This window comes from Sphaerodactylus townsendi, linkage group LG05, assembly GCF_021028975.2.
Source record: "Sphaerodactylus townsendi isolate TG3544 linkage group LG05, MPM_Stown_v2.3, whole genome shotgun sequence".
Taxonomy (NCBI): domain Eukaryota; kingdom Metazoa; phylum Chordata; class Lepidosauria; order Squamata; family Sphaerodactylidae; genus Sphaerodactylus; species Sphaerodactylus townsendi.
The window spans coordinates 129,497,159-129,519,124 of NC_059429.1; the positions used below are offsets into that span (position 1 = coordinate 129,497,159).

The 21,966-nt window shown below is 45.9% G+C and overlaps 1 protein-coding gene across 3 annotated transcripts in view; it reads left to right on the forward strand.

The window, feature by feature from the left end:
• The window catches only part of ARFGAP1 (ADP ribosylation factor GTPase activating protein 1), a 55,565-nt gene that overhangs the window by 14,327 nt on the left and 19,272 nt on the right, over positions 1 to 21,966 (forward strand). For all 3 annotated transcript variants that reach the window (XM_048496734.1, XM_048496732.1, XM_048496733.1), the window contains exons 2-9: positions 3,414 to 3,477; positions 5,151 to 5,260; positions 8,193 to 8,367; positions 10,083 to 10,183; positions 11,347 to 11,436; positions 15,107 to 15,203; positions 17,632 to 17,688; positions 20,208 to 20,240. In XM_048496734.1, coding sequence (XP_048352691.1) covers positions 3,418 to 3,477; positions 5,151 to 5,260; positions 8,193 to 8,367; positions 10,083 to 10,183; positions 11,347 to 11,436; positions 15,107 to 15,203; positions 17,632 to 17,688; positions 20,208 to 20,240 — 723 coding nt within the window. In that variant the 5' untranslated portion in view covers positions 3,414 to 3,417. The remainder of the gene's footprint in view (positions 1 to 3,413; positions 3,478 to 5,150; positions 5,261 to 8,192; positions 8,368 to 10,082; positions 10,184 to 11,346; positions 11,437 to 15,106; positions 15,204 to 17,631; positions 17,689 to 20,207; positions 20,241 to 21,966) is intronic.

Genomic DNA, 21,966 nt, shown 5'->3' on the forward strand with positions numbered 1-21,966 from the left:
GGGTGGATGCTTTCCATTCAGATGTCTTGCAACAGGGTTAGACCCTTTTCTTGGGGGTAGGTCCATCAACTGCTATTAGATGAAACCTCCATTCACAGAGGCAGTATACCTCCGTTTGCCTCCTAAGATGACATAATGTGGCCAGGAAGGGAATTTTTTTTTTCCCAGTGAGGCACACTTTAGGGAGGCAAAACCTCTCTGTGGTGATGAACAGAAGAAACAGAGAATGGAACCACCATACTCCAGGGCAATCTACCTGTAAATAGTCAGGGACTGGGGATAACAGCAGAGGGTGACCCCGTTTCCTAGAAAAGCATCTGTCTGGGTGCTGGATGCAGGGCTCTGGGAGGAGTCACGGCTTAGTTGCGGAGCTCTTGCTTTGCCTGCAGCTGCCTTCTCCCTGGGGCAGAGGGGGTTCCCTGCTCAGCGCCCCCCTTGGCGCCCCCCCGCACTTACTTTAACAAACGGAGCAGACTTGAGAAGAGGAGCAGACTTGAGAAGTGGTGGGATCCAAAAATTTTAGTAACAGGTTCCCATGGTGGTGGGATTCAAACTGTGGCGTAGCACCAATGGGGCTGGGCGGGGCATGACGGGGGCGTAGCCGGGCATTCCGGGGGCGGGGCATTCCTGGGCGGGGCTGTGGCAAGGACGCAGCCACTGCGCCGGTCCTTGGGCGGGAAACGAATGCACGCAGGCGCAGGCTGCCACGCACGTCGGTGCACCTCCTGCTGGACTGCTTCAAGTTCTGCGCGCTACTGCTGAGAGGAGGGGCGTAACGAAGGCAAAAATCACGTGGCAAAATCACCCATTAGTAACCCCCTCTCGGCACACACAAGTAATTAGTAACCTACTCTCGGGAACCTGTGAGAACCTGCTGGATCCCACCTCTGGGCCTGCCTCTGTTCCCTTCCAGCTTCAAACGAGTTGGTGGGAACTACATTTCCCAGGGTCTCCTGGGAAATGTAGTTCTCAGCAGGCTGTTTCAGCCTGGAAGGGAACACAGGCTGGCTTCTTCTCAAGCCTGCTCCGTTTGTTAAAGTAAGTGTGTGTGTGTGTGTGGGGGGGGGCGCCGCAGCCCCCCCTCCCCAAATCACTGACTCGTGTATAAGTCGAGGGGGGCATTTTTCAACCTTAAAAAAGGGCTGAGAAACTCGACTTATGCGCGAGTATATACGGTATATATATTGACAGACAGTGTTTTACTCTGGTCTCAATGCATTCTAGCATAATTCTGGAAAAGCATATCCTATGACAGTGATGGCAAACCTATGGCACGGGTGCCAGAGGTGTGGCACTCAGAGCCCTCTCTGTGGGCACACGCAAACAGAGTCCCCCCCCCCCCACACACACATCTTGGCTGGCCTGGGCTTGATTATTATCATTAAACCTAAGACCTAGTTTTGGGGAAGCAGTGTAGGTAACCCTGTTAAACGCTGTTAAACCCCACTGATTTTCATGCAAAGAACTAAAGCGCGATCCTTTACCTGGAAGTAAGCTCAGTTGCTGGCAATGGGGCTTGCTTCTGAGTAAACCCTCCTAGGGTCATGATTCACTCATGTGAAATGTTGCACGGTTGCTTCAAAGCAAAGCCACCGACTGCCATCAAGCTTACTCCCGAGTAACGCACGCCTCGGAGCCAACCGTTTTTTCTGTACTGAAACCTCAGTATTCAAATTAAATTGCCGTGTTGGCACTTTGCGACAAATAAGTGGGTTTTGGCTTGCAATTTGGGCACTCGGTCTCGGAAAGGTTCGCCATCACTGTCCTATGAGAAGGGGGTGAATTATTTTACTCTTTCTCCATAGGGGCCAATCCTCTTGCTTTCAATTTCTGTGGCACATTCCCATGATTGATCATCTGCCCATTCTGACCCTCCACGCAAACTCTTTTTCCTCCGGTAAAAGGGTTCCTGCTGATCTGCAGACCCTAAACAGAAGCATCGTCCACCAGAGCAGCCGTGGCCCGTGGCTCTCATATGTGTCCCCAAACAGCTGCCGGTTTTTGGCCTTGACTATTTATGTTTGCAAATCCTTCAGCTTGGTGGGAATCGCTCCTGTTGTCTGGGCTCCTTGATGCCCCAACGATCTGCTGCAATTTATGCCATTCCTGTTGATCAGACAACAGTCTCTTATTATTCAACAGAAAATGCACTGGGGCGTTTCATGTTCTTACAGCCCAGAAATGTGAGGCTTTCATTGCTGAACGGCACATTTTATTTTGATGATTATTATGTTGGCGTTAAACATTCGTTTGTTTTTGTCTGGTGGAAACCGGAGGAGACGGTCAGATGTTTCCAAACCTATGTCTGTCCATCTATAATGACCAGCTACCCACCCAACCTTCATTGATTAAAAGTTGGATTTATAACTCTGGTTTGGGGGGGGGGGTTCATCTAAATCAGGGGTAGGGAACCTTTAACCCTCAAAGAGCCATTTGGACCCATTTTCCACGGGAAAAGAAAACACTTGGAGCCACAAATAATTTTTGACATTTAAAATTAAGATAACACTATATATATAGGGTTTTTTTACCTTTTACTCCGCTCAGGGAGTTTACTCTGCAGGGCGGGCAAGGATGAAGCCGGCAGTTTGGCCTCGCCGGCCGCCAGGAAAGCGCCCGCCCCGCTCCAACGGGGCAGGCGAGAGGGGAAGCCCGCGGCATGGCCCAGCCGACCGTGGGCAGTTGGTGCGCCCGCCTTGCAGGGCCAGTGGCTCGGCTCGTGGAGCCACAGTGCAAGGGCAGAAGAGCCGCATGCGGCTCTTGAGCCGCAGGTTCCCTACCCCTGATCTAAATCAACAGAAGTGTTAAAAGGTAATCCTTCCCCTTGTCCTGGTTCAAAGGCTTTGCCCAGAGATGAAGGTTACTTGCATATGATGCAACTCAGTTAGACTTCAGTTTTCCTTTAATGTTCTTAGATCTGTATTCTCTTACTATGATGGCTATTTCCATGTGCGTCCAGTTTAATCTGTAGTGATAAGCTTCTTTCCTGCTTAAGAAGAATAAGAATTTGGATTTATACCCCACCTTTCTCTCCTATAAGGAGACTTAGGAGACTACTACATCAGCCATGATTGTGAGGTAATTTATTTGATTTTACCTCACGAAACCTGAAAAATATTTTCTTCTGTTATCAGGACACTGGATTTAGATATTACATGTATCCCAGCGCTTGGCACCAATTGGCCATGGCTGGCAGGGGCTGATGGGATTTGTAGTCCATGAACATCTGGAGAGCCGCAGGTTGCAGACCTCTGCCATAGCAGATGCCAAGAAGAGGCCAAGGGCCGGAGATGGAGCCTGCATTCCTGATGTTGCCTCCGAGCTTCCAATGCAGGGTTTATAGTTGGTCGCAGCTCTGGACCGTGATGTCCTTTAATACCCCGTCTCTTTATTCTTTTTCGTTCCCGTTGCAGAATCATGGCGAGCCCAAGAACAAGGAAGGTCCTGAAAGAAGTGCGAGTGCAAGAAGAGAATAATGTAAGCGAGCCATTTGGCGTATCTTCTTAGAGGCAGACAATTAAACGGCAGTGAGTCATGTTCGGCTGCAATTAGGTAGCTGCCTGTATGTGCTTGTCGTGTCGGCAGAGCTGGAGAAAGGTCACCGTACAGATTGGTAACGTTCACCCTTTCTCAAGACCGGCCTTCATAACAAAGCTCAGTGCGGGCATCAAGGCAGGGTGGTTGTTTTTTTTTTTTGCTTGCATAGAATGTGTATCACAGGGACATCCGCTTCTACGCTATATTTTGTGCAACTGGCACATCATTATATTTTATACCTTGGTAACTTCTGGAATCTGCTTTGCAAGCAGTTCTGTGTGCAAAAGGGATGATGTTCAGATAGCAAGGAACGATCCCAGGGGTGGAGCGAGGGGAAACTGTGCCCGGGACTCCCCCACGGCTTCATGCGACCTGCTGTAGCGGCCCCACATACCAGAACACTCCAGACTCGTGACATTCCCTTGCTGGGTGATCTTGGGCTGAGCTCACAGATTCTTCAGGAACTTCTCTCAGCCCCACCTGCCTCTGCACAGAGATGTCCACCCTGCCCAGGGAGAGAGGAGAGGGAAAAGGAGCTTGTGGTGGCTTTCACCCCTTGAGTCTCCTTACAGGAGAGAAAGGTGGAATATAAATCCAAACTCCTCCTCATCCTCTTCTTCTTTTTTCTTTTTCTTCTTCTCTTCCTCCTCCTTCTACTTCTTCTTTTCTTCTTCCTTCTCCTTCCCTCCCTCTCTTCCTTACTCTCTTCCTCTCTCCTTCCTCCTCGCTAGAGGCAGGGAAACCTCACCGGCTCTCCAGATGTTCGAGACCAGTTTCACATCTTCCAGCAGCCAGTGGCCATGCTGACAGAAACTGATAGAATTCAGATCTAATTTTATCCCTGAAGAGCAGATTCTATCTGGAAATAAGCGTAGGAGGTTAAGAGCCTTCGATGTATCTAATCTGGAGGGAAACCCAGGTTTGATTCCCAGCTCTGCCCCCTGAGCTGTTGAGGCTTATCTGGGGAATTCAGATTAGCCTGTGCACTCCCACACACGCCAGCTGGGTGACCTTGGGCTAGTCACAGCTTCTTGGAGCTCTCTCAACCCCACCCATCTCACAGGGTGTTTGTTGTGAGGGGGGAAGGGCAAGGAGATTGTAAGCCCCTTTGAGTCTCCTGCAGGAGAGAAAGGGGGGATATAAATCCAAACTTTTCTTCTTCTTCCTCTTCCTCCTCGTCCTTCCTCATCCTCCTCTTCCTCCTACTTCCTTTTTCTCCGCCTTCTACATCTCAGACTTTCCTGCTTTGTTCTTTTCCCTGCAATACTTTTGACATGATTTGCGTTTCTTGAGTGTAGCTTTAATAACAACCTGAGCCTATAAGGGAGAAATTTATACAAACGTACCACATTTAGAATTTTTTGTCCTTGATGCTTCAGTGGACATTCATGAAAATGACAGATTTTGCATTATAACTTGTGCGGATTAAAATTGAGATGCTCTACGTTTTTCCCTGCCTTGAATTCCTAATGATGTTTTCTTCAGACGAATTAATCGGTGATTTTAACATATTTCCTCATTTTGGGGTTATTGTTGGAGCATTACTGTGACCTCTGGTGGAACTGATTGCGGAAAGCTGAGCAGAGCTTATTTCTCCCCCTCTCTGATTGCAGGTTTGTTTTGAGTGTGGTGCGTTTAACCCTCAGTGGGTCAGTGTGACCTATGGAATCTGGATCTGTCTGGAATGCTCCGGAAAACACCGAGGCTTGGGCGTTCACCTCAGGTGAGTCACTGATAGGTGGCGATGGCGGACTGTTTTGTTTGCTGTTTTGTTAATTTGTTAGTTAATTAATTTTTTAATACCTCCCCTCCTTTTTGGTCTCGGGGTGATTTCCAACTGATCATATACACATCAAGTTTATGCAATAAAGCCAATAGAATGTGAAAGTAAAAACCGTACGCTACATCTGTAATTCCATCGATGGCGGTAAAATGTCTACTTTCTATTACAATTACCGTATATACTTGTGTATAAGCTGACCCGTGTATAAGCCGAGGCACCTAAATTTACCACCAAAACCTGGGGAAACTTATTGACTCGCGTATAAGGCGAGGGTGGAAAATGCATCTTAGTTAGTTTAGTTTATTGGATTTGGATACGCCCAGTGGTGGGATCCAAAGATTTTAGTAACAGGTTCCCCTGCCCAGCCCCGTAGCAAAGGGGCAGAGGCGACCTAGGGGCCAACCTGAGCCCCAAGGCAACCTGAGTTGATGCCCCCCCAGCAGCCAAATTCCCATCCCTAATTCCCAAAAAATTCTTTTTGCAATTCAGGTCATTTCTAAATCATCATCACATTATAGAAAATGCCCCAACTCACAAATCTGAACACAGCAATGGTGAAACACACAGGTTCTTTGATAGAGACTGGTGAGATGAAAGGTACGAAAGGCTGAGAATCAATGAATTGCAGTACCTGAAAGGGATTAACCCAGTTCAGGGAGTTACATTATCAATCGCAATTGCTATATGGAACCTTCTGCTCAGGAAGGTGCAGGGGATGTTCTCTCGGGGAGGCTAGGGCGGAGATGGAAAAAAGCTGGACCCAATTAGGCAACCTCGCAATAATAATAAATAGTTAGTAACCTCTCGGAACTGGTAGGAGAACCTGCTGATCCTAATTTCCGATAATGCCTTCTATCACGCAAGGGCTCAAGGCATGGCTTTCTTGCATGGAGGTTGCCTGGCTGGCAAGAGGAGATCTCCCCTCTTTCTCATCCAGCCAGGCAGCCTCCGTTGAAACGAGGGGTGCCCCAGCCTGCAGCCCTCGTATGGGAGCTGCTAGCTGGGGCTCCTCTCTTGCACGGAGGTTTACAATTGAAGAAGAGGAAGAGTTTGGATTTATATCCCCCCTTTCTCTCCTGCAGGAGACTCAAAGGGGCTTACAATCTCTTTGCCCTTCCCCCCTCACAACAAACACCCTGTGAGGTAAGCGGGCCTGAGAAAGCTCCGAGAAGCTGTGACTAGCCCAAGGTCACCCAGCTGGCGTGTGTGGGAGTGTACAGGCTAATCTGAATTCCCCAGATAAGCCTCCACAGCTGAGGCGGCAGAGCGGGGAATCAAACCTGGTTCCTCCAGATTAGATACACGAGCTCTTAACCTCCTACGCCACTGCTGCTCCCAATTGAGACAATTGATTTGTAATTGTGACAGCCCCAATCTTCACGTCTTCTAACGATGCATCCAGGGATATTTTAATCCAACAGGTAAAGAAATAAAAAGTTTGTATAGAGGCTTTTTAAAGGCTTAGAGACTATAAAACCTCCAGATTTGGTTTTATTTCGTATTCTTTGTCAAGCCAATCTGCGAAAATAAGTATAATACCACAACATAAATAAATAACATTATAACATGTTTTAACTGTAAAATTTTTAACTATAATTTTTTTAAATGCTCTCCCATGAAAACACTACTAGATTATGTCGATAGCCTGAAATAAAATATTTCAAATGCAGGCTCTTCTTCTGTAAAAATAAAAATATTCAGTCAATATATCTCATCAATCAAACCCAGACCCCATTCTCCATATACAAAAACATAAGTGATATACAAATAAAAGGAAGAGTAAACTTACAAAGACCTAAAGCTGTTCTCTTATGTCAGCAGGTTCTATTAAGAACATAAGAACAAGCCAGCTGGATCAGACCAGAGTCCATCTAGTCTAGCTCTCTGCTACTCGCAGTGGCCCACCAGGTGCCTTTGGGAGCTCACATGCAGGATGTGAAAGCAAGGGCCTGCTGATGCTGCTGCTCCTGAGCACCTGGTCTGCTAAGGCATTTGCAATCTCAGATCAAGGAGGATCAAGATTGGTAGCCATAAATCGACTTCTCCTCCATAAATCTGTCCATGCCCCTTTTAAAGCTATCCAGGTTAGTGGCCATCACCACCTCCTGTGGCAGCCTATTCCAGACACCAGTCACACATTGCGTGAAGAGGTGTTTCCTTTTATTAGTCCTAATTCTTCCCCTCAGCATTTTCAATGGGTGCACCCTGGTATTCAGAGAGCAAAGTGAAATTAACACAGCAGCAGTCAAGTTAAGGCTAGCCAGACATCTTTCTGGCCAGGGACAATATGTAAGTTCTCTCTTGATGAATGGTGCATCCTTTGGGGGACATAAGGGGAGAAACGGTCTCATAAGTACATTGACCCAAGATGGTTTAGGATTTTGTACTAAAACCTCGAACTTGGCCTGGTATAGTGCAGCTGGTGGAGCACAAGTTGGACGTTTCCACCCCGTGGCTCCAGGAAGAACCCTCACTGTGGCATTTTGAACCAACTGAACTTTCTGGAGCAAGCCCAAGGATAGCCACACATAAAGCAAGTTGCAGTAATCCAGCCCGGAGGTGACCGTTGCATGGATCACTGCGGCTAAGTAGGTTTGGCACAGACAGGATACCAATTATTTTTGCCTGGCAAAGATGGTAAAATGCCACGTGTCATTAGCAGGACAGATCCGTGGCAACCAGCCCCATTACTTTTAAGAGCAGAGGAGTTCGAATGGTTTTTGTACCATGCCATTCCCTTTCCGTAGAGCATCTTCTTAAAATTTCTTTATTCGATGCCCCCCATGTTCAGATTCCTTGCCATCATCAGGATTAAAGGAGACAGTACGGTGACTTCCATAGAAATAACAGAAGGTTTCCATACGGTCCCCAGCTTTGTGCTACCAGTCAATGGCGATGGACAAACAAAGGACATCGAACTGGAGAAAATGAAGGCTGGCGGGAACGGCAAATTCCGGGAGTTTTTAGAGACTCAGGAAGATTATGATCCGTGCTGGTCGTTGCAGGAGAAGTACAATAGTAAAGCCGCTGCGCTCTTCAGAGATAAGGTAACTGTTTAAGCAATCGTTTCAACTTTCCTGGCACTGGATAATTTCTAGACCCGAAACTGATTTATAGACACGGCTGCTTCGTGCACCTCTGGATGATAAAGATCTTTGAGTACAAAAGCAAAGCTTTTCTGGCGCTGTTCCTGTAACATCTGAGGCTAAGAGGTGCTGAGATTAGAATACAGAAATTATCCTATGTGGAATTCGCCGTCAGAGGATGTAGCAATAGCTGCGGGTGGAGGAAGCTTTAAAAGAGGGTTAGACAGGTGCATAAAAGATAGGTCTATCAGAGGCTACTAGCCATGGTGACAAAAGAGAACCTCCATGGCCAGAGCAGTCAACCTCTGAATGCAAGTGCTAGGAGACCACATCATATTCTGAGCCCTATTTTTGGCTCTCCATAGTAACTGGTTAGAACTATAGAGTTGGAAGATACCCCAAGGGCCATCTAGTCCAACCCCCTGCCATGGAGGAACACACCATCAAAGCACTCCTGACAGATGGCCATCCAGCCTCTCTTTAAAAACCTCCAAAGAAGGAGACTCCACTACTCTTTGAGGTTGTGCATTCCACGGTCGAACAGCCCTGACAGTCAGAAAGTTCTTCCCAATGTTTAGGTGGAATCTCTTTTCCTGCACCTTGAATCCATTACTCCATGTCCTAGTCCAGTGGTGGACAACCTTTGGCACTTCAGATGTTATGGACTACAATTCCCATCAGCCCCTGTGGGGTTGATGGGAATTGTAGTCCATAACATCTGGAGTACCAAAGGTTCGCCACCACGGTCCTAGTCTCTAGGGTTGTGTGAGGAGGGAATTGGAATGTGTACCGTTACTGTTGACACCTGCTAGTGTGCATTGTTTATTCTACTGTTCTACTGCTATCTCGCTTGCCTCTCTTTTGGTGCCTTTCCCAGACTGGCCTAGCCTGGCGTGAGAATGAGTCTGCAGGGGCTGGGCCGAAGTTCTCTTGAAGTTCTATCTGTGATTTTTGCTTCATTGGCTACAAGACCTTGGACGAACCTAAGCTTTGCAATAAAGATCCCTTTCTTTTATGGAGATTCTTGTTGTCTGGACTCAGTTTGTTACAGGTTGGACTAGATGGCCTGTCTGGCCTGTTTCAGCTCTATGATTTGGTGATTTTAGAGTTCGCCTTTGCAGATTTGTCTGTTTTTTTGCAAAAAGTCCATTACAACCTCTTGTAGCAAACTTCATAAATTAGGCACCTGGTGGGCCACTGCGAGTAGCAGAGTGCTGGACTAGATGGACTCTGGTCTGATCCAGCAGGCTAGTTCTTATGTTCTTATGTTCTTAATTACATGCGGCAGGAGAATTTCCTTAGGATGCCTGTTGGTGACTATCTACCATCTCTGTTCCTTGGTCTCAGGCCCCTTCCGCACATGCAGAATAACGCACTTTCAATCCACTTTCACAATTGTTCGCAGGTGGGTTTTGCTATTCCTCCCAGCAAAATCCAGCTGCAAAGTGCACCGAAAGTGGATTGAAAGTGCACTATTCTGCATGTGTGGAAGAGACCTATGGCACTCTTTGTGAAGGGTTTTCATGCCAGCTCCAGGGGCGAGGGCTTCAAGCAGCCTCTTGTGCAGCCATTAGAAGTCTTCTGTGTAATTGTGTTCTCTCTTTATGGTAAATAGTTTCAAGCTCCAGATGTAATGCGGCACTTTAACTCTCCTGGCAACTGTCGTTTCTTTTTAGGTAGCTACATTGGCTGAGGGTAAAGAATGGTCCGTCGAAACATCTTCTGCCAGAGACTGGACTCCACCTCAGCCCAAAGTTCCTCTGTCCTCAGCTCACCGGTAGGAGTTCTTTTGTTTTGTACTGGAACGCTCTGTTTTGTTTTTTTCAGAAAGTAGTTATTTGACAGCAGGAAGGGGCAGATGTAAGAGGGGACACATGGCTGCTGCTGAAAACCTCAGCACTGCTGCGTCATCCTCCTTTTATGGCTCTCAAGACTTTACCCGCCCTTGCAAGCAGCAGTCAAGGAAGCAGAGCAGAGATGAGGGCGCTCAGATGACATCATGTAAACGTTTTGGCATTCGGACGTTCTGATTTGTTGTTCGGTGAACTGTGAACGCTCTTGCGTCAAAGTGCCAGGTTCAGTAATGCACAAAATAATGGTTTTGGCAAAGGCAGTGAGTAAAAATGAATGATGAATTCTGATTTCCATTTGGGACTGTGTCCTAATGTGGAAAGGCTACCGTTGTGTCAGCCACTGCACCTCAGCTGACCGTTGAAGTCGTTACGGACGACGCAATGAAGAGACGAGACGCAGCAATATCAGGATCCGGTGGAGAGAAGCCAGCGGCGATCTAGCGTGATCCGTGGATCTGGCTAATCTGCCGAGCTGGGGTCCCTGGCACCTTTTATTAAGGGTTTGGGAAGGCGGGAGAGTGGGTTGCACAATTCATGACTCATTGGGGCTGCGTACGTGCAGGAGGAAGCGTTCCTGTCTGGGTCGAATCCGCACCTGGGGTCTTGTGACCCTTTGTCTGGGGCATCTTGTGACCCGTGAGTCAGAGGGGTCTTGTGATGGGTGTGCGTGTGCGCCCAGGAGGGGACAGATGGCGCAGGCATTCCTGTGCACTTTCTGAGGCTCTGCTGGGTTCGCTGGCGCACCCCTACAGACTATATTAACATCTTCTGAGACAGAGTGTGGAACTAAGGGGAAGGGTCTAGCACATAGGGGTCAAACTCAGGCCCTCCAGATCTTCATGGACTACCATTCCCAGAGCCCTTCTAGCATGGCCAATTGGCCCTGCTGGCATGGGCTGATGGGAATCGTAGTCCATGAAGGCCTGAGTTTGACACCTATGGTGGCATCTTTGTATTGAGGGGTCCTCTCTGTGATCAGTGCAGTTACGCAGTGATTTTAGGAGGGCGCGAAGAGGGAGCTGATTTAGGCTTTCATTTTCCCCCCCTTACGCTTTATTTCAACACGGTTCTTAATTCTGTGTTGCAGAAGTTCTGCTGGACCGCCCCAGAACGCTGGGGCCTCTTCGGACAAAGCCTTTGAAGACTGGCTGAACGATGACGTCGGCTCTTATCAAGGGTAAAATCTCGGCTCGTTTGGACATAACGATTTGCATATTTGGTTGCCATATGCTGGGGAATATGACTGTAACCGCACAGCCGATCTCCGCTCACACTTTATGGAGCTCCTTGCCTGAACTGTAAACATGGTAGCTGCCGCATAAAAACATGAGTCGTTTTTAAACGTTTCCTGGCTTAGATTAGGCCGGGACAATTTTTTCTTAGGCTCTACAAGCTGGCCCAGAAACTTAGGAGACAGGCTCATTTTTTTCAGCTTTCAGAATGTCATATTATGATGACAGTTTTTTTTTCTGATTATGGCTACTCCAAAATCGGATTTTAGCGCCTTTGCCGTTTTTGTGACGCTGTAGATGATCTAGGAGAAATGTTATATCGATAAATACAGGACTTACCCCGGTTGTCGTCACTGCGCTGAACAGCTGACCTCTAACCTTAGCTTCGCTTTCCCCAATTTCAGTGGCGTAGGAGGTTAAGAGCTCCTGTATCTAATCTGGAGGAACCGGGTTTGATTCCCCGCTCTGCTGCCTGAGCTGTGGAGGCTTATCTGGGGAATTCAGATTAGCCTGTGCACTCCCACACACGCCAGCTGGGTGACCTTGGGCTAGTCACAGCTTCTCGGAGCTCTCTCAGCCCCGCCTACCTCACAGGGTTTTTGTTGTGAGGGGGGAAGGGCAAGGAGATTGTAAGCCCCTTTGAGTCTCCTGGAGAGAAAGGGGGGATATAAATCCAAACTTTTCTTCTTCTTCTTTTTGTTGACTACTGGAACCAGTATGAAAAGTAACTGACCTATGGTTGAGGCAGCAATAGTTTGACATCCAATGGCCTCCCTTTCACGCCCCCCCCCTCCTGTCCTTTACACAGGATAACAGCAGTATGCCCTTTCCACTGTGATCAGTTTTAGCTGCCATATTTTATTCATTTGATTTGAATTTTATACTGCCCCTTCCCTTCCAGGCTCGGGGCGGTTTCCAACATGACAAATGCAAACTCTCCATTCAGTTCGATAATACAGATTTGATAAAAAGGAATTACCCAATAAATCATAAATATCTTAATAACTTTAAAATCAATACATACAAGTTCCAGATGGTGACTAAATTCCGCACATCAGACCAGATAGCAGACCAAAGAAACTTGAACAATTCAGTAAAGACCTATAATCCAAGAAGCTGACGCAGCTAAAATAGAGCTGAAATAGAGGGGGAGGCCAAAAGGTGGTAGCCTTCTAGTTTTTAAGATAGGATAATGATGGATTATTGATTTTAATTGTTAATTGTTGTAGTTATTGTATTTTGTGTCACTATCAACTTCCTAAGCCTCTGGGTGGGGCCTGAATTGTAATGAAAGGCCAACAACCAGCTAAAGAACTGGCAGCTGTGACATCAAACATAATAATAGTAATCTTAAACGAGACAGTTAAGATCTTGTGGGACTTTTGAATCTAAACGGGCAAATTGTTGGCACATAATACACCATACATCATAGTGGTGGAGGACAAGAAAGTGATCATCGTCGACATAGCAATGTTTGGGGGACAGCAGGGTCAGTGAAAAAGCACATGGGAAGGTAACTAAATATCTTTATCTTTATCTTTATTAACCTTTAAAAGGCATAGATAGATCAAGATTTACACAGACACATTCTGCAGTCTCAAATATAGTTCAATAGCAAGAAAATAGTCCACATAACTTGATGGTTGACTTCAAGGGATTCAGATCACTTCAGATTTTTTTTTAAAGAAATAGCCAGAGCAAATGACAGTAAATACCCCTACACAGCAATGTAAAAATACAATCTAATATAAAATTACAATATAAATGGATCTGTTTAGCAAGTTAAAAGCAAAATAATACAACAGGTATCCTACCATGCCTAAATATTAGACAGTGTGTGTCAGTTAGATTGGAGAAGATACCTATCTTTTATAAGAAGTTCTACATTTGTTTTATGTATCATATTTGATGTTTAAAAGATTTGATTCTGTGCCAAATAATAATGAACCAGTTTGGTTTAGTGTGCTGGTATAATATATTTTAAAAAAACAACAAAGTTAAAAGTAATAAAATAGGAATAAGTTAGCACTTTAAAATGGTTGTCAGGTATAGAGCTACCATACGTGTTGTATGAGCATTGTAATCTCCAAGAAGAAAACGTAAGGCAACAGTAGGGTTAGAAATTTTCCTCGCCACTAATAAAGGGTGGATTAATCTGAGACGCGCATCTGCATTTATTTGGCACTCTAGGAGGACATGGGTAAGAGAGTCAATAGAGCCACAGCAACAGTGTCTTTGTTGTTTTGGAATTTGATGATACCTTCCGTTGGTAGAGGCTAACTAAATATCGTGATTTGAAAATCGAGATTCAGAAACTGCGGCACAATCCAGCTGAGGTCGTCCCAGTGGAAATCAGCCATTCCAAAAACACTAGGGCCGCACTTGAAACATCTTCAGATTAACAAAATCAACGTCTGTCAGATTCAGAAGGCAGCCCTGCTGGGATCTGCAGGAGTACTACGCCAATACATTACACCATCCTAGGCCTCTGGGTGAGGCTCAAATGTTGATGAAAGGCCAACAGCCAGCTAAAGAAGTGGCAGCTGTGATATCAAACAATAATAATGATAAAACAAAGAGCTGGATTTCATGTCTCTCCAGCTAAAATATGATTGAAGTCTATAAAATTATGCATGGGGTAGAAAATGTTGACAGAGAAATTTTTCTCTCTTTCTCACAATACTAGAACCAGGGGGCATCCATTGAAAATGCTGGGGGGAAGAATTAGGACTAATAAAAGGAAACACTTCTTCACACAACGTGTGATTGGTGTTTGGAATATGCTGCCACAGGAGGTGATGATGGCCACTAACCTGGATAGCTTTAAAAAGGGCTTGGACAGATTTATGGAGGAGAAGTCGATCTATGGCTACCAATCTTGATCCTCCTTGATCTGAGATTGCAAATGCCTTAGCAGACCAGGTGCTCAGGAGCAGCAGCAGCAGCAGAAGGCCAATGCTTTCACATCCTGCATGTGAGCTCCCAAAGGCAGCTGGTGGGCCACTGCGAGTAGCAGAGTGCTGGACTAGATGGACTCTGGTCTGATCCAGCAGGCTAGTTCTTATGTTCTTATGTTCTTGGCTTTGCTCAGTGCCCTTCAGTAGAGCAGGTCTCCTCCAGGCTGATGGCGCCACGGGCACTGGTGCCGTCCTCTTCTTTGTGGCCCTTGGATGCAGTGGCTCCGCCCCACTGGTCAGAATGCCACTTCCATTACACTTCCCCTGAGGTAGGCTACCTTTTCCAGCCATCTGGAGAGGCAGCCATCGTAAATTATCCAGCTTTCTTCCTGTGACTCCAGGGGCCCTCTACCCTGCTCAGATGGATCCATCTCATTGGTCAATATGGCCAATGGGCCAGCTGTGTGAGCCCTAGCTGGCCTAATGGCAGTGCAGGAGAACTGCCTCCCCTTACTCCACTGGTAATGCCGAGACCCATGAGGAGAGGGGGGCTTTGGAACTCCCTTTTTGGAGAGGAGCAGGTTTGGATGTCTAGTTACAGATTCCAAAACGTGAGGTGCAGGTTTCATTTGGTTCAATAGTATGCGTATGAATGGAAGTGTTTTTTGATTACACATCTGTGGTTCATTTTTTCCCCCCCTCGTGTGTCTCGTTCCAGCGGCCAAGAGAATCGCTACGTGGGGTTTGGGAACACAGTAACGCCTCCGAAAAAGGAAGATGACTTTCTCAACAATGCCATGTCATCGCTGTATTCAGTAAGCACGTACTTCCCTTATACGTTCTAGAGCGCGTCCTTCTGTTATCAGTAGGTGCAGAATCTTCCCAGAGTGATCTAGGCAGGAATCCTGCCGCCGCCCGATACCTGAAATGCTAGTTGATAGTTGGAATAGAGGATTCACTAGAGTTTTAGTCAGTGCTCAGTGGAGAACTGTGCAGGATTTCATAGAATCATAGAGTTGGAAGAGACCCCAAGGGCCATCAAGTCCAACCCCCTGCTATGCAGGAAAACACAATCAAAGCACTCCCAACATATGTTCATCCAGCCTCTGTTCAAAAACCTCCAAAGAAGGAGACTCCACCACTCTCAAGGCAGTGTATTCCACTGCCGAACAGCCCTGACAGTAGAAAGTTCTTCCTAATGTTTAGGTGGAATTTCTTTTCCTGCATCTTGAATCCATTACTCCATGTCCTAGTCCAGTGGTGGCGAACCTTTGGCACTCCAGATGTCATGGACTACAATTCCCATCAGCCCATCAGCCAATTCCCAATTGGCCATGCTGGCAGGGGCTGATGAGAATTGTAGTCCATGACATCTGGAGTGCCAAAGGTTCGCCACCATGGTCTAGTCTCTGAGGCAGCAGAAAACAAGCTTGCTCCCTCACCAACATGGCACTCCTTCAAATATTCAAATATTTCAACATGGCCATCATGTCCCCCCTTAACCTTCGCTTCTCCAGACTTAGCATCCCCAGCTCTCTAAGCCTCTCTTCGTAGGGTGCGGACTCCAGACCTTTTACCATTTTCTCAGCCGCCCCCTTAGCAAAATGAGACAGACCAGCTCATCACCAATAACTGTTGTTGCAAAAGGTCTCCATGGTACTTGATTTGCATTTGAATTCCTGTAATTAAGATTCCTGATATGCAGCGTTTTTCCGTTGCCTGCACGTCTTTATTGGCTTATCGGGCAGATAAAAGTGAACAGTTAAAAGGAGCCATATCTAGTGAGAAAAGGGAAAAAGAAAGTCAAAAAGTGATAACGTATTCATACAATAGTAAAACAGCACAAATCAGCAGTGCGTAATGGCTCATTTCACAACCCAGAGTGAATGCAAGCCAGTGGCTTGATATAAACATTTTGCAACAATTCCTGTTAGTTTGGGGGAATCTGAAAGGTCCTTCTTCTCGACTAATAGGCTTTAACAGGTTAGTCCAAATAGTTGTATAAAAGGAACGATAAAAGAAAACATGTGGTATAGATACTACACAGCTCATCTTGCAAGGACAGAGCCTATCTGGCATTCACAGTCCCCTTTATCCCCCATAGAGAACCCCCCTCCCATTTTCCCTAGAGTTTGTGAAAAACAGTCTTTGGAGCAAAGGTGCCTCAAGGCCATTAGCAGATAGTGATAGAGAGTCCCCTGGCTTCCTGCCCTACGAGATAATGGATGTAACACAGTTCCCATGGGACAGGAGTACCAAGGGAAGCCTAGTTGTCTACAAAGCATGTGAAGCCATAAATAAAGATCAAGGAAATAATGCATTGATGGCAGCAGATACATATAGCAGGCTGGTTACATATATCTTTCTAGAAGCTGCAATTTGTTATTTTAATCAGTTGCCCGATTCCGGGAGTGTTTCTCAACCACCTAAATAGCATCCCCCTGCCACAAAGCAAAATTCCAGGCAGTTATTTCCTCTAGACGTATAAGGAGTATTGATCAGTAACTATTGTGTCCATCATTAGTAAAAACACACGGGGTTTTTTTTTGGGGGGGGGGGGGGGGATAAATTTTTATAAAACGTGTTTGAAAATTCATATTACCAGAATGGGGAAACCGTCTCTTCAGCCAAAGGCCAGGGGAAACAGGTAAATCTTTACTAGTTTTCTAAAATTATATCCAAGTTGTGTATAGGGACAGGAGTATCAGGGGAAGCCTAGTTGTCTACAAAGCATGTGAAGCCATAAATAAAGATCAAGGAAAGAATGCGTTGATGGCAGTGGATACATATAGCAGGCCGGTTACATATATCTTTCTAGAAGCAGCAGTTAGTTATTTTAATCAGTTGCACAATTCCGGGAGTGTATCTCAACCACCTAAATAGCATCCCCCTGCCACGAAGCAAAATTCCAGGCAATTATTTCCTCTAGATGTATAAGGAGTATTGATCCGTAATTATTGTGTCCATCATTTGTAAAAACTCTGGGTTGTTTTTTTTTGGGGGGGGGGGGGGGGGATAAATTTTTATAAAACCTGTTTGAAAATTCATATTACCAGAATGGGGAAACCGTCTCTTCAGCCAAAGGCCAGGGGAAACAGGTGAATCTTTACTAGTTTTCTAAAATTATATCCAAGTTGTGTGTAGAGAAAAGCTAGAGGTCCCCAGCTTTTGTTGAAAGAAACAGACATTCCTTTCATCTGTGCAAGAAAACGGCAGGCTTTTGATCATTACTTTTTCTTTCAGGGCTGGAACAGTTTTACCACTGGAGCAAGCAAGTTTGCCTCGGCAGCTAAAGAGGGTGTAAGTAAAACACCGTTTTTTTTTATATTGTCATTATCTTGAAACGTTGGGCTGCGGCTGCTGTCAAATGTTCTAGCTTCGGGGAAGCCTCTTGCTGTCAACTTGGCTGTCAAGATGGATTGCCGAATCACTCTCTGACGTACCCTTGGTTCCTAGGGGCCCGTCGGGCATTGCACTCAATTCACAAAAAACTGACTGAGCACCATGGAACACATTTCTGCCGCTGTGCATTTCAGGGGAGGGTTGGTTCTAGAACAGTAGAAGAAAAGAGAGTTTGGATTTATACCTGGCCTTTCTCTCCTGTAAAGAGACTCAAAGATGGGCCGTTGATGGGCCCCCTCTCCTTTCTCCTTTCGCTTAATAACATCAAGTGGATCCTACCGCCCCTCCCTTTTGGGTTTTTGAGGAAATTGATCGTAGGTGCCATCTTTTATGTTGATTTTAATGCTGCATTTTAATGGGGTAGGGTTTATATTTATTAGAGCCTGTATTAACTATATTTAATGGATTTTAATCTGATACATGTGCTCTGTTTTATAAGTTGTTCACCGCCCTGAGCCCTCCGGGGGAGGGCGGTATATAAACCTAATCAATCAATCAATCAATCAATCAATCAATCAATCAATCAATCAATCAATCAATCAATTAATAAAAGAGGCTTACAAACTCCTTTTCTTTTCCTCTCCCCACAACCGACACCTTTTGAAGTAGGTGGGGCTGGGGGAGTTATGAGAGAACTGTGACTAGCCCCAGGTCACCCAGTGTCGTGACCCCAGACTTTTCGATAGTGAGACTCTCTCTTCAGATGATTTTATTATGAAAAAGCATCAGAGAAAACCATTTAGAATGCTACTGTCAGAATTAATGGATGAGCGCCAAAACACCTTCCATTATACCCCACGTCATGCCCCTCCATATCACACACTCCCACCCCTGAATATCAGAAACCGAGAGGGTTTTGGCCCCCAGTAATCTCACAGCCCAGAGACAGTACGGCCTTCGTTTAGGTCAAAACAGTCTACATTCCCAAGTGTTTATCAGCAGAGTTTAAAGCGGAGCTTCTCTGGTAAGATGAGAAGGTCTAGTAGTCTTCTTGCACTCACTGCAGCCTCTTACCACTCTTGGAAAAGAATACTGTCCACACAAGATGTTCATTCCATAGGAAGGTTTTACTTTAGCAGGTGCAAGGTTGCACACAAGTCTATGCTATCCAAGACTATACAGCTATGCAGAACTCTTCGCAAGAACAAAGTTGAACACACACAGAACTCAACACTCAACTCTCTCTGAACTTAGCATATACAATGCAATGGTTCTTATACATTCAACAAGGATACTTTTCCCCTGCCCCGGCAACAGCCTCTCATTGGTCTAGAGCCGTGGTGGCGAACCTATGGCACTCCAGATGTTCATGGACTACAATTCCCATCAGCTCCTGCCAGCATGGCCAATTGACCATGCTGGCAGGGGCTGATGGGATTTGTAGTCCATAAACATCTGGAGTGCCATAGGTTTGCCACCACTGGTCTAGAGTCACAGTTGAACTCACGAATCATGTTAAAGGTTAACTATTACTCCTTCGCCCTAGACTTACTGTCTCCGGCCTCTGTGTTGGGCAAACCTCTGCTGATTAGAAGATGAACCTTTTGTGAACCTTTATTTTTTATATATATCATGACAGTGTTGTGGAGAGCAACAGCTAGCAGGTGTCTAACAAGCAGATAAGGTCTTCCCTGGGAACCGAAACTAAATCACAGGAGGGAGGGAAGGAGAGACAGAGGATCCCATGTCCTGCCCTAGAGGCATGCCGGTATCAAACCGGAACTAGGCTGATCATAACTACCAGTAGGCTTCATGATGAAAAATGGGGGGTACAAATCTGGTTCACCAGATTAGAGTCTGCTGCTCACGTGGAGGAGTGGGGAATCCAACCCAGTTCTCCAGGTGAGCGTCCACCTGCTCTTAACCACCGCACCCTGCTGGCTCTCTAATGAACCAGGCATGCTTTAGGGCAGTGGTGGCGAACCTTTGGCACTCCAGATGTTATGGACTACAATTCCCATCAGCCCTTGCCAATTGGGCATGCTGGCAGGGGCTGATGGGAATTGTAGTCCATAACATCTGGAGTGCCAAAGGTTCACCACCACGGCTTTATGGAAACAGTCTCACTGTTCTTGACTGTCTCACTGAGACATCTCTGGCAGGTTTCTGGGAATCTCGATAGTTCTGTGGAACACATTATGTATCCCCCTGCTGTGTCATCTTCAGATAAAAATGAAGTTTCAGTCACAGATAACGGTCACGGTGTAACATTAAAAATGCAGTCTTATCTACTTCTTTTTAAGTGCACAAAACCTGTTTCCGATGTTTGCGGGCTTCGTAGTTGCTAAATTAGTCAGGAAGGCATCAGTTACATACAATGTACTCCAATCGGCAGTTGTTACAAGCTGCTAAATGTATGCTTTTAAACGCCTGGAGAAACGCAAGGTTGATGAAATGTGTTTTTTTCTTGTTGACAGGCTACCAAATTTGGATCTCAAGCAAGCCAAAAGGTGATTGTTGTACGTCATTGTGTCTGTTGTTCAACCCGAGGCTTAAAATCTTCAGTGTGTTTTTTCCCCCCCTTCGCAGTATGCATTCTGTTGAAAAATTTGCACGCTCCCAGGTTTTTTGAGAAACTGCATATTAGGTTTCAGTCTCAGGGTTATTTTGCTCAAACTACCATGTGCTCCTAGTACGAAACAGGTGAGGTACATTTTGAAATATACCTAGATATTTATGCCCTCTAATACCAGAGGCAGCATGCCCCTTTAAATCAGTTGCTGGGCAAGATGGATAGGAGGATATCATCCTGTTGGCTTCCTAGTTGGTTGATCACCATGGAAACAGAATGCTGGACTTGACTGGAGCCTTCACGGCACTGTGCGGGCATGTTTGCCCACCCTGCCGGTGTACGTGGCACTTATACCAGTGTGGGGGGTGTCACACTGGGAGGACGGTGGGCACCATGAAGCTTTGCAGTGCCCAACCCAGAACAGCTAGTGCCATGCCATGCCAGCCTAAACCTGGTCACTGTCAAGGTTGGGGACAGACTAGGGCAGTGGTGGCGAACCTTTGGCACTCCAGATGTTATGGACTACAATTCCCATCAGCCTCTGCCAGCATGGCCAATAGGGGCTGATGGGAATTGTAGTCCATAACATCTGGAGTGCCAAAGGTTCACCATCACGGGAGTAGGGGCATTCCCGGAGGTGGAGCTGACTTCCACTGGGCTTTTGAACCGGGAAGGACTACAATTCCCATCAGTCCCTCCCAAAATGAGCATTGGCTATACTGGCAAGGGCTGATGGGAACTGTAGTTCATGAACACCTGGAAAGCAGGGAGTTTGACACCTGTTCTAGGAATCCACTCTGAAATTGGGATTCCGTTGGCTTCGTACTTGGCACTAGCCCGCCAGGGAAGCGTTTTTTAAAGCCTCAGTAGGTGGCACAATCAAGTAACTAAATTTGTTTCCATAACACTCATTTACCTGTTTGAACCGAGAAAGTGCCAGCAAGCATTCACTGGAACTGTGAGTTCAGTTAACATCCCATTTTGAAGCAAACGTATATTTTGCATTTTGTCTCCGGAGTGTTGAATCCACACCTCTCCTCAAGGCGGGGCTCTGGACTAATTCATTAAATCATCAGATTTATCAAGGAAATAATAGTGGCCTGAAATATTGGCTACACCTTAAAAAATCAGTGTGATTTTATCCAGATTTCTCTGGAGTGTTGAATTCACACCTTTCCTCAAGGAGGGGCTCCAGGGTAATTCATTAAATCATCAGATTTATCAAGGAAATAATAGTGGTCTGAAATATTGGCTACACCTTAAAAAATCAGTGTGATTTTATCCAGATTTCTCTGGAGTGTTGAATTCACACCTTTCCTCAAGGAGGGGCTCCGGAGTAATTCATTAAATCATCAGATTTATCAAGGAAATAATAGTGGCCTGAAATATTGGCTACACCTTAAAAAATCAGTGTGATTTTATCCAGATTTCTCTGGAGTGTTGAATTCACACCTTTCCTCAAGGAGGGGCTCCGGAGTAATTCATTAAATCATCAGATTTATCAAGGAAATAATAGTGGCCTGAAATATTGGCTACACCTTAAAAAATCAGTGGTGGATTTTTTATCCAGATTTCTCTGGAGTGTTGAAGTCACACCTTTCCTCAAGGAGGGGCTCCAGGGTAATTCATTAAATCATCAGATTTATCAAGGAAATAATAGTGGC